Source organism: Lynx rufus, unplaced genomic scaffold, assembly GCF_022079265.1.
Source record: "Lynx rufus isolate CCGP_SWC_20201006 ecotype Redwood Valley unplaced genomic scaffold, mLynRuf1.p SCAF_13, whole genome shotgun sequence".
Taxonomy (NCBI): Eukaryota; Metazoa; Chordata; class Mammalia; order Carnivora; family Felidae; genus Lynx; species Lynx rufus.
Window position 1 is genome coordinate 45,667,201 of NW_025814827.1, and position 15,815 is coordinate 45,683,015.

Below are 15,815 nucleotides of genomic sequence, written 5' to 3' on the forward strand. Positions count from 1 at the left end.
CAAGCCTTGTCGGAGTGGGTCCAGCATAGCCTTTCTGACCACGCTTTCTATTGATGGTGACAATCCCAGGAAGTTCCTGATTTATCCACATCCACCATCCGAAGGGCACTGTTACCCTGGCCTTTCACTCTTACCCACGAATCAGAAAGACCTATGATAACCACTAATTACTTTGATTTAGAATGCTTTTCTTGATTAAAAAGATTTTCTTGTATTGTATACAAAGAGATATGTACAAAGATGCTTATTACAGCATTGCTTGTAGGAAAATAAGGGAATAAACAAAATGCCCATCAATAGGGGAATAGTTATATAAACTAGGGTAAGCAGCATTCTCAAACTTTTCTGTCTCAGGGTCCCTACATGTTCTTTTCTTTTTCTTTTTTTTTTTTTTAAGTTTTATTTATTTATTTATTTATTTATTTATTTATTTATTTGAGAAAGGGTAAGAGCAGGGGAGGGGGGCAGAGGGAGAGAGAGACAGAGAGAGAGAGAATCTTAAGCAAGCTCCAAGGTCAGCATTGAGCCCAACATGAAGTTTGATCCCATGATCTGGAGGTCATGACCTGAGCTGAAATCAAGTGAGAAGCTCAACCAACTGAGTCAGCCAGGCACCCCAGATCCCCTATGGTCTTAAAAATTATTGAGGACTCTGAAGAGCTTTTGTTTATGTGAGTTATATCTGTCAATATTTACTATAATAGAAATTAAAACTAAGAAATTTAAAAATATGTATTATTCATTAAAAACAATAAACCAAGGGGCACCTGGGTGGCTCAGTTGGTTAAGCGTCCGACTTTGGCTCAGGTCATGATCTCGCAGTTTGTGAGTTCAAGCCCTGTGTCAGGCTCTGTGCTGACAGCTTGCTCAGAGCCTGGAGGCTGCTCCGGATTCTGTCTCCCTTTCTCTCTGCCCCTCCCCTCCTCACACTCTGTCTCTGTCTCTCTCAAAAATAAATACACATTATGGGGCGCCTGGGTGGCTCAGTCCGTTAAGCGGCTGACTTCAGTTCAGGTCATGATCTCGCGGTCCGTGGGTTCGAGCCCCGCATCGGGCTCTGTGCTGACAGCTCAGAGCCTGGAGCCTGTTTCAGATTCTGTGTCTCCCTCTCTCTGACCCTCCCCCGTTCATGCTCTGTCTCTCTCTGTCTCAAAAATAAATAAATGTTAAAAAAAAATTAAAAAAAATAAATACACATTAAAATAATAATAATAATAATAATAAACCCATTGTATGGTCACATAAATAACATTTTCCAGCTTTACTGAGGTATAATTGACAAATAAAATTGTAAGATATTTAAGGTGTGCAGCATGGTGATTTGATACATGTATACACTATGAGAGTTATGTATACATTATGAGAGGGCTTGTCCCATCGAGTTAATTAACACACCTATCACTTCACATAGTTTTCTTTTTTTGTGTGTGAGAATATTTAGGTTCTACTCTTTTAGTAGACTTCAATTATACAATACAGTGTTATCAGCTATAGTCATCATGTTGTATCTTAGATCCTCAAAACTTACTCATCTTATAACTGAAAGCGATACCTTTTTAGCAACTTCTCTCTATTTCCCCCACCCCAGCCTCTGGAAACCACTTTTTTACTCTCTGTTTCTTTGAGTTTGGCTTTTTTTTTAGGTTCCACATATAAGTGCTACCATATAGCATTTGTCTTTCTGTCTGGCTTATTTCACTTCATGTTGTTGCAAATGACAATATTTCCTTCATTTTTAAGGCTGAAATATCATGTGTATTGCCCCATTCATCCACTGATAGACACTTAGGTTGTTTCCATCCCTTGACTAGAGTGATCATATACTGCGATGAATACAGAAGTATAGGCATCTCTTCAAGATAATGGTTTTATTTCCTTTGGATATTTATCCAGATGTGGGAGTGCTGGATCATGTGGTAGTTCTATTTTTAATTTCTTGAGGAACTTCCATGCTGTTTTCCATGGTGGCTGTATCAGTTTACATTCCTGCATAAACGTTATTTTAAATGAAAAATGGCCATATTTTCTAAAATATGAAAATATGAAAATAAAATAAGAAAAATTAATGAGAAAAGTGGCATTGTTGTACATCAAAAAAATATCTTTGATGTCTGGTTTAATAGAAAACAGCTGGAATCTCATAGTTGCTTCTACATTTAATGTTACGATGTGTCTATTTAAAAAATTTTTAATGTTTTATTTTTTGAGAGACAGAGAGAGACAGAGTGTGAGCAGGGGAGGGGCAAAGAGAGGGAGACACAGAATCCGAAGCAGGCTCCAGGCTATGAGCTGTCAGCACAGAGCCCAACGTGGGGCTCCAACTCACAAACCATGAGATCATGACCTGAGCTAAAGTCGGATGCTTAACCAACTGAGCCAGCCAGAGGCCCTGTGTTTATTTTTTTAAATTACATCCAAGTTAGTTAGCATACAGTGCAATAATGATTTCAGGAGTAGATTCCAGTGATTCATTCCCTATGTATAACACCCAGTGCCCATCCCAGCAAGTGCCCTCCTTAATGACCCTTGCCCATTTAGCCCATCCCCCCTACCCACAACCCCTCCAGCAACCCTCAGTTTGTTCTCTGTATTTAAGAGTGTCTTGGAGTGCCTGGGTCGCTCAGTCGGTTAAGCATCCGTCTTCGGCTCAGGTCATGATCTCACGGCTTGTGAGTTTAAGCCCCGTGTTGGGCTCTATGCTGACAGCTCAGAGCCTGGAGCCTGCTTCATGTTCTATGTCTCCCTCTCTCTCTACCCTTCCCCTGCTCATGCTGTCTCTCTCTGTCTCTCAAAAATAAATAAACATTTAAAAAAAAAAGTCTCTTATGTTTTGTCCCCCTCCTGTTTTTATATTATTTTTGCTTCCCTTCCCTTATATTCATCTGTTTTGTTTCTTAAATTCCTCACGTGAGTGAAGTCGTATGATATTTGTCTTTTTCTGACTAATTTTGCTTAGCATAATACCCTCTAGTTCCAGCCATGTAGTTGCAAATGGCAAGATTTCATTCTTTTTGATTGCTGGGTAATACTCCATTGTATATATATACCACATCTTTATCCATTCATCTGTCGATGGACAGTTGGGCTCTTTCCAAACTTTGACTATTGTTGATAGTGCTGCTATAAACATGGGGGTGCATGTGCCCCTTCAAAACAGCACACCTATATCCCTTGGATAAATACCTAGTAGTGCAATTACTGGGTTATAGGGTAGTTCTATTTTTAACTTTTTGAGGAAACTCCATACTGTTTTCCAGAGTGGCTACACCAGTTTGCATTCCCAACCTACTTCTATTTTAGCATGTAGCACTCTGCGCTACATTTGTTTAATTTCTCCATTAGACTGTAAGCTTCTCAAGGTGGACTGTTCCTTCATTATTTTGGTGTTCACAGTACTTAATGCAGTGCCTAGCAGGAAGTAGGTGCTCATTCAAATATTTGGGCCTAGGTGACAGCCTGGGGTGGTGGGTGGACACCTGAATACAAAAGTACATCTAGAACTCTACAGCCATCAGTCCTGTATAGTGCCTGGGGCCTGATCCCCTGATCTGGCCAGTAGGGCCTGTTTCATGGCTTTGGGGCTGAGGCCTGCAGTCTCTTCTCTGTGCTTGTAGAAATATCTTCGTGGCTTTGTACCCAGTGCTGCCTCCCCAACCGGCTAAGCCTGTAGGCCCCACAGGTTGGGGTCTGTCTGCTTCTATTGTGTGAGTGTCTGGGGACAGGTGGACTGATAGGATTGGCTTCCTGGTGAATGGCGTGAGGGGCATTCAAGTCCTGCATTTTCCCTCAAGCCACTCCCAAGGAGCTTCCTCGCCAGCTGTGGGGGAGGACTTTTCTCATCACTGCCTTTCATAATTCTAGGAAGGTAGATTCCAAGAATCCTTGAGTTTTTCAGATGGAGTAACAGTGCCTGAAACTCAGCCTGTTGTTTCCTCACATCTTCACACTCAGTCAGCTGCAGGCTCCACAGCAGAAGGGCTCCTGACCTGCACTCAGGAACGACGACGAGAGCATCGCCAGGTAAGACCAGAGCAGGGACAATGTGGCCCAATGTAAGGCTGGCTGGGCTGGGGTCCCTGTCACCACTACTGCCCACCTTCACCCTTTTTTTATTTTTTGTGCTGATGCTTCCTTCTCCCTGGCTCTGTCTGCAGCTGTCTTTATTTCTTCTTTGATTCTCATAATAAAGCTCTTGGGGGCTATCAGAGCCCTTAGGGCCACCCAACTCAGCACCTCATCTTACCCAGGTGCAGATGGAGCCAGAGTGGGGAACAGACTTGCCCAAATCATGCACCTTCTGTTGAAATCTCCCTCATCTCTCTCTTTCCTGATTGTCAATGTTTCTAACTACTAGCTCTCCCCTAATCTTTTCTTTGCTTTTCCCTTTCCTTTTCTCTTTGGTGAGGGCCATCCATCTCCAAGATGGGACTGAGTTGAGGGTGTGTCCACTTGGCTTCCCCACCTCCACTTCTGGGCAACTGAACTGATCAGCATGGTAAGGGGCATCAGAGTGGGCATTGCCAGGCTCAGAGACCACTCTAAGCTCCCGGGACCTGTGGTTGACTCTGGCCTAGCTGGCCCAGCTGACTGCTCCAGAGGAAAGCAGAAGTGGGGATGAGGGCAGAGTGAGTGGGAGCCTGGACCCTTGGAAGCTGCTCAGTCTCAGGGAAAGAAGGACATGGAATGGGAAGGGGAACCAAGACAGACAGATGGGGCCTGATCAGTTTCTCCATGCTCTACCTGCAATAGGCCACAGCTGCTTTTCCCTACAAGTAGGGAAGCTTTCCTGCAAACCATCTCGTGGCAAGTTTAGAAAGGAGCAGGGCTTGGTAAGGACTGTTGTAGAACAGGGGGGACAGCCACGGACTTGCTGGTATGGGAACAGCATCTCAGATGTGCCATAACTCTGGTCTTCCAGCAGGGGGCGGCCCGTCCTGACAAAATTCTAGTCCCTCTTTTTCCTGCTGCCCTCCCAGCCAAGGAGACCAATTCCCTTGACACTTGGTGGGGTTAATCTGTGCTCACAGCTGGGGGTAGAGAAGTCCCCCAGGGGTCATAACAGTGTTTAGAATCTGGTGTCCTGTTTAGGAAAAGTAGAATAATCAGAAGCTGAAACCCCTCATCCTCTGGAATGGAAAGGCTGTAGGTATGACCTTGCAGAAAAGAGAGAGCATGTGAGAGAGAAGAGAATGACAGCAGCCAGGACAAAAAGGAGAGGAGGTCAAGGACCTGCAAAGGGTGTCTTTGGAAATACAGTATCCGAAGAGACATAAATTTGACACCAAGGCTGTCTCTCTTAAAGCAGAGCATTTGGTTACCTTCATTATGGCACTGATACAGACTGATATTTAATCTGAAATTTCTCCCTAATTCCTGAGCAGCACCCATTCATTTGTTATTGTAGATAAGGACCCCTAACTGGAGGGAACTGGGTTATGTAAAGGTTGGTTGCTAAGGAACAAGGGAGATGCAGTAGGTATGGCAGGGGTTGCTTAGTAACAAGGAGTCCCTTGGTGTTAGAGTGGCCAAGGCAGGTCTGGAACAGATGAGGGTCTGCAGACGGTCAGCCCACACCAGAATCTCCTGAAAGTGCGTGTCTGATGGCCCCTGCAGTCCAAGCTGCCAGAGACTGCATCTCTTCAGCTTCCTGGCACTATCTTACATGAAAAGTACATCCCGAGTCGCTGTGTATCCTCAGTGACCCTTTTCTCCAACCATTCCTTCCCTCCCGCCTCCGCAGGAAACAGATCACACTCCTAGATTCGGGACCCCACAGGGCTCCTGGGCAGGCAAATGGGAATCTCACACTGGGGGGAGGCAGGAGCCTCTGGGCTCACATTGATGTGGAGCTGGGAAATTTGGGGTCTTGGCGAAAGAGGATCCCCTACACAAGCATCTCTCCTGTATTTCCAGTTCATAGACAGTGTCTGCATATGTGAGTCTCCCACGCCAGGTCCTCACCCTGCCTTCACACTTGTGCAGACCTACCCCTACCCACACTTTCGAAAGGCCTACCCCTTTCCTTCCTGAGGGTGTCCTGAGGGCATGGGTCTGCACCCTGCAGCCTGGTGTGGGGCTGCCTTGTCTGTCTCAGGCTCCTCACAGCCTCTATGCAATTAGCTTCACTTCAGCACGGCCTGGTGAGGACGTTATGCAGGCGCTCAGAACCTTGGTCTACTTTCTCTGGCATGTTGCAAGTGCTCAGTGCTTGGTCGTGGAATGAATGGGAAGATAACCCTGTCTGCTGAATGGTGGGTCTCACACTCTAATTTGCCTGTTTTATAAATAGAGAATTTTCACAGAGTTTGCCTGACCTGAGGCTCACGTGTTTGAAATTCACCCTGACTAGCTCGACTCTCTCTGGCTCTCTGCTGCTGGCCTTGTCTGTCTGAAGGAGCTGGAGGTAGATTGCCATCACGCTCACTAATGGCATCAGTGATAGTTGAAGTTGATTCTCTCCTCCAGGGCCAAGTTCAGCAGGAAGCAGAGACAGGAACTGGCCTCCATGCTCCCAACAGTGCCCTGCATCCACAGAGGCTTGTTCCGTTCCTGTGCTGGACTCTCTGTGCGCATGACCAGCAGGGGGATAGGCCAAAAGGGCATCCTGGCCAATCAGGTGGCCGTGGTCACGGGGTCCACTGATGGGTAAGTGCCCTGATTGCCCTATGGGTCTTGACCCCTCACAAGGATTTTCGCTTCCACAGAGAGACCTCAGGGTTGTAGATTAGGACACAGCCTTATTGGTTTCCGTGGGTCGAGGGACCACGGTGGCAAGAGGCTGAGGCTGTCTTGTTCCCTCCATTTCTGCCACAGGATCGGCTTTGCCATCGCCAGGCGCCTGGCCCGGGACGGGGCCCACGTGGTGGTCAGCAGCCGGAAGCAGCAGAACGTAGACCGGGCAGTGGCGGCGCTGCAGGGGGAGGGGCTGAGCGTGGTGGGCACCGTGTGCCACGTGGGGAAGGCCGAGGACCGGGAGCGACTGGTGGCCACGGTGAGGGGCCACAGGGGTGGAAGGACATAGGGAGGAGAGTACACAGAGCCTTTCCCACTTTGCTCAGCCCTGGGTGGGGCAGACACCCGGATCGGGGTTGGGAGGCCCTGCAACAGTCTTGAAACCAGGATTGTTCATGGTCTAAGCGGGTAGACCTCATTGTTCACGCTGGCTTTCTGGAAAGTGGCTCGTTCGTGAAAGGACCCTCACCCCCACCCCCACCTGGAGAACTGTGGTTGAGGAGGAATCTAAAGGGATTCCCCATCCCGGGTATGTAGACGGATTCCTGGAGAAGACAGACCTTCCTCTCCTGAGGCCCTCAGCTCTGCAGAGCCCGTCCTTGGGCCTACCTAGGGCATTGCCTTCACCAGTGTTTGGTTCTCACACTGGCTTTGTGACCATTCCTGGTTGAGACAGTATCTAATTAGCAAGTGTTGTCTCAATGCCCTGTGCACCTGGCAGCAGTGCCGGGCGGGTGAGGCCTCCTCGGGCCATCTCCACACTTATGCCCTTCACGTCACTCTTTCCCCCAGGTCGTGGAGCACTGTGGGGGTCTCGACTTCCTGGTGTGCAGTGCAGGTGTCAACCCGCTGGTGGGAAGCACCCTGGGGGCCAGTGAGCAGGTGTGGGACAAGGTGAGAGGCCGCTGGGGGGAGCTGGCAGAGGGTCTGAAGCGCTCCCTGGTTGAGCCCCCCCTCCCAAAGTTACTGTAAAAACAGGCACTGACCACTTGTCCCCTGGAGTGTGCTGTGGTGCTCCTTTCCAATTTGTGTGTTTTTAAAGTGGCTTCCTACATTCTTTCTGCCATCTTTTCTCTTACCATCCTTTTTGCATTTATTCATTTAGCAAATATTTACTGAGGGTTTGCTATGTGCCAGGCACGGTTCCAGGCTCTAGCTTTACAGCTGTGGGGGTAGGTCTCTGCTTTTGGTAAGAGTCAAGAATAGTAAGGTCTCTGCTCTTTGTCAACAGCAGATATATTTTCCTTTTTTTTTTTTTTTTGGTGATTTTGCTCCTTTTTGGTGACCTGTACCTGCCGCTGAGATTCTTTCTTCACCCTTCCTAGATGAGGCTTCCTTACTGTCCCTCAGATGAACCTGCTACATCTGTCAGGCCTGGGCCTGGCCACTGGCATCCTATGAGCTCAGACATTCCAACCCACCGCGTCCACCTAATGATCCTGCCACCTGAGCCACAGGGTCCAGAAGAGGCCTTGCAAAATGTCTTGAGGTCCATTTTGGGCCTTGTTATCCTATGACTTCTGTTCCATTCACTCCTGTCTTTGGTTCCTGAGTCTGTCAGACAAGACGAACTGCAATGAAATCACCTTGTTAGCACCCCCCTCCCTACCAAGCACTGGCCAGAGCATTCCCTTCTGCCTTCCCCAGCAATCCGCGCTCTGTAGACATCGTTCTCGAGCCACCTCTCCTGTGCATCTGCCCTTGGCGGCTTGCCCTTTCCTCCATCCTCAAAGATGGCCTGAAATCTGAGCTCCCTGCAGCCGCTGCTAGCAGCCTCCCCAGGCTCCTCAGATTCCTGATGCTGCCGAACGACCATTTGTGATTAGATGGCTGGGACTGCATGGCTGACCATCTCCTAACCCTCCTGAGTCATACTCCCTTATAGTGTCTTAGGTCATGGGATCATGACTCTCTTTTTCTCAGAACCCGTTTCAAATCTTCTCTCCTGAAGCCGAGCGCACTTGCCCACCGCCCAGCCTTACTTTCTCTGCCGCTACCCTGTTTTCCAAGGTCTTGCTAGTCCACAAGCCGTCTGCCCCACTGGGCAGGAGTCATCTCCAGTCACATCCGCCACCACCTCAGAGGTGAAATGGTTACAAAACGGGTGTGACATTGACCTGCTGCTCTATCTGCATGCGGTTTTCAGCAGGTGTCCTGGGAGTTCCTTCTTGTTCACCTTATCCCTGGGCCGGTTTGAGCGCCTCCCCAGGCAGACCCCCGTTTTCTCCAGCTGGTTGGGAAATCTCCCATCTCCCATTCCACCGCCTCTCCTCCACCCTTCTCCTGCCTGAGGACTCTCCAGCACCCATCCTTCTCAGGCCCACAGTCTATACTCAGGACTTCGAGGCACTCAGAGATACTCTACCCGATTTTCTAAGAGGGCAGTCCTCTTCAGCCCGGGAGGGGCTGTAACTTTTCCTTGGCTCATGTTTGGTTGCCAAGTCTAGGAGTGGCCTTGTCTGAGCCCATCACCCAGCCTCATCACCCAGCCTGACATACGTGGAGCTTAGGGCAGACATCGGTGGAGTGGCAGGGGTCTGTTTCGAACAGAGAATGACCAGGAATACCCTTAGTCTAACCCTCAATTCCTTCTTATTGGGGATTTCATGCTGGTCCCCCCTTTAGACATCTGAGCCACTTCTTACAGTCTTGGGGGTCATCCCCAACACTGGCAACTTGTCATCACACTGGCCTCAGCAGCTCTCCATTGAAGCATTTCTCCTGCCCACATCCAATGGGGTGGTTGGGTGTGGGATGAAAACGTGGGAAGGAATTGCAGATGTGCAGCCTCACTCCCTAGAGACATAGACGCACTGACCTCACTCGAGGTGGTGCCCCACAGGAGGGATCCTGCTCCCATGTTAGTCCCAACTGGTACTCTGGCCTAGCCCCCAGCCCAGTTTCTGCATCTTTCCCTGTCGGCTCTTCTCATACTTTTCCTCTGTCCCCAGTGCCACCAGACAGAGTTCCCAGACAGAGGGTCAGGGACGCTTAAGTCTGAGCCCAGATCCAGGTTTTAGCTGCAGGCAGGCCCAGCGTGGGCACCCACCTCCCAGAATGGCAATTCTCTGTTGTGTCTCCCTCTTTGTGGTGGCCGCAGGAAAGCTTGGAGCCAAGTTTGCAATAAACTGGCATGCATGTAGGCCCTCACAGCTTGCATTTTTGTGAACGAATAATAGACTAATGTTCAGTCCTTACCACATGCTGTGAACTGTGGGCACCAACCTTACTCTTGCTTTTTCTTATTTTTCTACACTTATTTTTTACTGTTCTCCATTTCTTCACACATAATACCTATTTGATTTGTTTTATGCTGTTGCATTGTGAGTACGCCTTTAATTCTATTGGGACAAGACAAGGACATAAACAAGTAAAAACACAGACAAAGACAACTCTTCCAGAAATCTCCTTTGCTCCCAGCACCTACATTCCCTCCATCTGTTCTACTTTCAGTCTTTTTCCAGTGGCCTCTGCTTATAGCTTCTGTCTACACAACCAGAACATAGTCCAGTTTCTTTAAAAGGCCTGAACGTTGCCTTCCTTCACCCCAGTCCTGAACAATTCACATTTTCAGGGCTCTGCTCACAGGCCTGTCACTTAGCCTGCCTGCCTGTTAAACCATTAGCAAGTGGGAAGCACCTCTTGTCCTGATCAGAAGGGGAACTGATCTCAGATCTGCACATATCTGGGTTTACCGCACAAATTCTAGGACCCCATGTGTCTTATGAGAACAGGTCCTGGGCTGAGGGCTGACTATGTGTCTCTGCCCTCCACCATGCCTCTGCTCTGACTTCAGATCCTGGAAGTGAATGTGAAGGCCCCGGCCCTGATGCTGAGCCAGCTGCTGCCCCACATGGAGAAGAGGGGGTAGGTTGCAGGGTGGGGGTGGGGACTGGTGGGGAGCCAGGGCATGAATTGAGTCTAGAGAACATGAGGCCATAGCCGGGAGGGGAGGACAAAAGAGGTGTCCCTGAGGCCTCCACATCCCCCTCCCTCTGTTCTGCCTCACCTTTTGTACAGCTATGGTTTCTAATTCTAGTGGCTGTATGATGAGGGTGATGTCCAGGGGCTCAGGCATGCTCTCGTTGGCCTTGACATCACCATGTTTGGGAAAGGGCTGTTCTTTTAGCTCCTTAGCCTTGGGCAGGTCATTTTCACCCTCACCTACTCTGATTCTCTCACAGCTGGACAATGCCTTTTCACCAGCTTACAGTCTGGGACAGGGTCTGCCCCTTTGCTCCCAGCAGGGAGAGGTCCATCCCACGCCCCTCCTCACTCCCTGCTTCTCAGTCTCCAGGGAGCCTGCTGTTCTAGGCAGGACCTGTTCTAGGTCCTGCATATCTGACTGCACTCCACACATAGTCTCAGGGGTCTGAGGTTCGGGACTTGGGCCACCACCTCCCTCAGCATGTAGCTACTCCTCCAGTATGTCCTCCATGCAGACATACCCTTCAGGAACTGGCCTGGGGACTGTCTTGGATAGAAGGAAAAATTCCTGACTCTCATTTCTTGTCTCTTCCGGCCCCATCTACTTGTCAGAGGCCGCCCATTGATAGGCATTCACTGTCACCAAGGCCACTCTGCCCCCTTTCCCAAGCACCTGGCTGTCTGTTCTTCACTACCCCAGGGATAGGCAGAAGAGTGTAATGGTTTGAAGTAGAGACATTGGGTCAGAGAGAGATAGGGTTGGAGTCCCAGCTCTGCCACTTATTGGCTCTGTTGCTAAGCCCTGCTGAGCCTCTGTTTGCTCAGCTGGAAAATGGGGATAATAACAGGAACTGTATGGCTGTTGTGAGGACTGCATTATTCAATGACTATAATCATTAAAATGTTATAATTATAAATTTTTATCTTTTAAAAATAATAGTGGCACCTAAGTCCGTGGTAAGTTATTGGTTTCCTGTCTCCCCTGTGTCTGTTTCCTCTCAGGAGTGGGGCGGTCATCCTGGTCTCCTCCATTTCAGCATATGTACCACATGTGGTGAGTTGTTGCTTATGTGCTCCTGGTAGGATTAGGGGAAGGGGTCCCCACAACGCCACAGGGACAACGTTTGGGATAGACCCACACTTTACTCCTGCTGCCCTAGGCTGAGCTGATGCCCATGTGGCTGCTGGGTCCCTCAGATCCAGCTTCTGTTCTCAGACCAGGCTGGGGAGAGTGTGTCTGAGTTCTGTGCTTGGGCCAGGGTGGGATCATCTGTAGGAGAGAAATCCAACTGATGTGTTCCTCTGCTTCCCTATATCCTTTAAAAAAATTTTTTTTAAGTTTACTTATTCATTTTGAGAGAGACAGTGTGGGAGGGGAAGAGAGAGAGAATCCCAAGCAGGTTCTGCACTGTCAGCACAGGCCCCGATGTGGGGCTCAAACCCATGAACCATGAGATCATGACCTGAGCCGAAGCCAAGAGTCGGACACTTAACCGACTGAGCCGCCCAGGTGCCCCTGCTTCCCAATATCCTAATCACTATCTTGATTCCCTTCCCAGGAGCTGGGTCCCTACAACATCAGTAAGACGGCCCTGCTGAGCCTCACCAGGACACTGTCATTGGAGCTGGCCCCCAAGGGCATCCGGGTGAACTGCCTGGTTCCAGGAGTAATCAAGACTGACTTCAGCAAAGTGGTGAGGACTGGGGCATGTCCTCCATTTCTCAGCCTGGCTTGGCGAAACCTCCCCAATGACTAAGTGATGAAGGAGTGACTGGAGCCTCAGATCAGCATCCTTAACAGCTGAGGTCCTTGCTGTCCTCTGAATTCAGCCATGACTCAGTCCCTCTCCCCTGAGAAAGGCAAATCTGCTATGGGATCACCTTGGTCCTTGCTCATCTCCTTGTTTTAGCTAGCACTGACTCTTTCATGTTTTCTCTTTGCCCAGGTGTACAAGAATGAGGTTTTCTGGAACAACTTCAAGGAAGATCACAAAGTGCAGAGGCAAGTTGGGTTTGGAACTTCAGTAATCTGGGTACAGTTGGGGAGGAGGGGCTGGACTATCTCACTAGCTGACCCCTCCCTGGGCACTGGTCATTCCTTTAGCTGAAGTCTGGTTTCTGCAGAGCCCTGGAGGATGCAAGTAGCCCTGCCGGGTCCACCCTGTCCCCTCTTGGAGTCCACTCCCACCAGAGCAGCAAAACCAGAGTCTGAGATCATTGACATGTGTTCTGTCCTCCTTCTGTCCAGGATTGGGCAGCCTGAGGACTGCGCAGGACTTGTGTCCTTCCTGTGCTCTCCAGACGCCAGCTACATCACCGGCGAGAACATCGCGGTGGCCGGCTTCTCCTCTCGTCTCTGATGGAGCTAAGGGGGTCTGGGCCTAGGAGCCTGGGGCTCATGAAGGTCTGAAGCTCTGCCAGACAATAAAGCTGGGGGCTTGTTTGTGCCAGGCTCGAGGAAGGACCCCCAGTATTCTCATCTGCGTGACTATTGTTGATTTAGCTGCTGTGATTCGACTAACATGTGGGTTCTGGTGTGGGGCTGTGGAGCTGACTGAGTTCATGGGGCTGGCACTTTGGAGGAACCGTAAGGGAAAGGAACAGAGACTCCTCTGGCAGCAGGCCCCTGATGTATGCTGGCTTCTTCTCTCTGCCTCTTGTGCTTTAAACATTTTTTTTCCCCAAAATAAACTCAAATTTATCCTCGAGCCTGGAAACGCCTGGTAAGGGCAGAGCCAAGGGGAATGAGGCTGAGGACAGGCCTCTCCTGTCACCTGACTTCTGCCTGAGCGCGTTCACAGACCCATGGTGGTGGTCAGTGAGTGTTCACAGCAGGCTCTGCTCCATTCTCTGAGCAGGCTGGTGGGAGTAGCGGGAGTGGCAGGAGGGAGTGGGAGAATTCTGGAACTCCCGTCGGGATTCTCCAGGCTAGCGGTTCTTAATGTTTTCTGGGCCATACAGGCCTTTGAGACCCAAAGAAAAAGGTCCCACCAAATCTTGCATACGATTCCAGGTTAAGAACTTCTAATTCAGACAAAAGAGAGAAGTCAGTGTGAAGTTCTTCTTAAGGTTGTCTCCTCTTGGAAAAGGTTCTTTTTATTGTCCTGAGTCATGTTCATGGGCACCATCCTACTTTGTGTACATGTCCAAGGCTCAGCAGAGTTGGGGAGGAACAGTGGCACTGAGAACGCCTCTCTTCCTCTCTTGCCATCCATAAGGGGTGCCTAAGTGAGGGCCTGAGACAAGGCTTCCACCCTGCCCACCAGCCTTCACCTCACCGAAGCCCCTCACCACCGCCCCCTCTCTGGACCTCTTGGGCATGGGTCTTTGTCTTGAGACTGATTCTATTAAAAGCTTTATTTATCCCTACCTTGTACATTGGACCACACAACCTGGAGAACATAAATATAAAAAAGACCCAACCTCCCTCAAGTTCCTTCATTGTGGTAGGAAAACAGGGGTTTAAAATAAGGCAGAATGTATTCATTCATTCATTCATTCAATGAATTTAGTGCCAAAGCACCACTCCCTACCAGGCACCGTTCTAGGAACTCAGGGGGTGACTGTGAACAAAACAAGGATCATTTCCCTACAGAGCTTACACTCTCGTGGCGGAGGGGTACAATAAGCAACAAACATGTTAAAAAATAAATTATATAGTGTCTTAGTAGGTACAGAAGAAAAAGACTAAGAGTAGGGTAGGGGTACAATTCTGTAGCCAATTCTTTTTTTCTTTTTTAATCTGTGTAAATTTTTGTGCTTTTCATTATTTTTTTTAGTTTGTTTATTTTATTTATTTATTTATTTTTAATTTTTTTTTTCAACTTTTATTTATTTTTGGGACAGAGAGAGACAGAGCACGAATGGGGGAGGGGCAGAGAGAGAGGGAGACACAGAACCGGAAACAGGCTCCAGGCTCTGAGCCATCAGCCCAGAGCCCGACGCGGGGCTCGAACTCATGGACCGCGAGATCGTGACCTGGCTGAAGTCGGACGCTTAACCGACTGCGCCACCCAGGCGCCCCTATTTTATTTATTTTTTGAGAGAGACAGAGACAGTGTAAGTTTGGGAGGGGGAGAGAGAGGAAGAGAGAGACTCCCAAGCAGGTTCTGAGCTGCCAGTGCAGAGCCCAACTTGGGGCTCAAATTCATGAAACTGTGAGATAATGACCTGAGCTGAAACCAAGAGTCGGACGCCTAACCAATCGAGCCACCCAGGTGCCCTTGTACCTAATTCTTTTTTTTTTTAATGTTTATTTTTTTTTTTGAGAGAGAGAGAGAGACAGACAGACAGACAGAGCATGAGTTGGAGAGGAGCAGAGAGAGAGGGAGACACAGAATCTGAAGCACGTTCCAGGCTCTGAGCTGTCAGCACGGAGCCCGACATGGGGCTTGAACTCATGAACTGCGAGATTGTGACCTGAGCCTAAGTCAGCCACTTAACTGACTGAGCCACCCAAGCACCCCCCCTTGTACCTAATTCTAATGTGTGGGCTCTTCTCCCATACCAAGCAGTTCTCTAACACCAGCTGCATGTCTCACAATTCAACTTAATTCTGACACTATCTACCTGGAGATAGGATGAGATGCCATAGGTCAAGGGTTCAGTTCTACAAGACCAGCCCTCACCCCACTAGCCAATCACAAGTCCCTGTTGTCACCTGTGCTCTGACTATAGCTTGGAGATTCCAACAGCCTCCTCCTTGGGTTTGATTAGTTTGCTGGAGTGGCCCACAGGACTCGGAGGAACATTCTTCTTGCTAGATTACCAGTTTATTATAAAAGCTTATCGCTCAGAAACAGCCGGATGGGGGAGTTCCATCCGGCACGGTATGGGGAAAGGTATGGAGCTTCCATGTCTGTTGCCACTGTCCCCAACCCAAAAGCTCTCTGAACCCTGCCCTTTAGGGTTTTATGGAGGCTTCATTAGGCACACTTGGCAACTGATTCAACCTCCAGCCCCTCTCCCCCCCACAGAGGTCAGGGGAGTGGGACTGAAAGTTTCAACCCTCCAATCATATGGTTGGTTTCCCTGGCAACCAGCCCATCCTTAGGTGTTTTCCAAAAGTTACCTCATTAACATAAACTGAGGTATAGTTGCGAGGAGGTTGTTATGAATATTGAGACACCTTTATTACTCTCATCACTTATGAAATT

The 15,815-nt window shown here is 49.0% G+C and overlaps 1 protein-coding gene across 1 annotated transcript; it reads left to right on the plus strand.

Annotated features, from left to right (window-relative positions):
- Positions 1-6,505: 6,505 nt before the first annotated feature.
- Positions 6,506-13,019, plus strand: DHRS2 (dehydrogenase/reductase 2). The gene is made up of 8 exons (XM_047074614.1): positions 6,506-6,645; positions 6,814-6,991; positions 7,525-7,626; positions 10,529-10,599; positions 11,665-11,713; positions 12,219-12,353; positions 12,606-12,620; positions 12,867-13,019. The coding sequence occupies exons 1-8, from the start codon at positions 6,506-6,508 to the stop codon at positions 13,017-13,019; spliced, it is 843 nt and encodes a 280-aa protein (XP_046930570.1).
- The last annotated feature ends 2,796 nt before the right edge of the window (positions 13,020-15,815 follow it).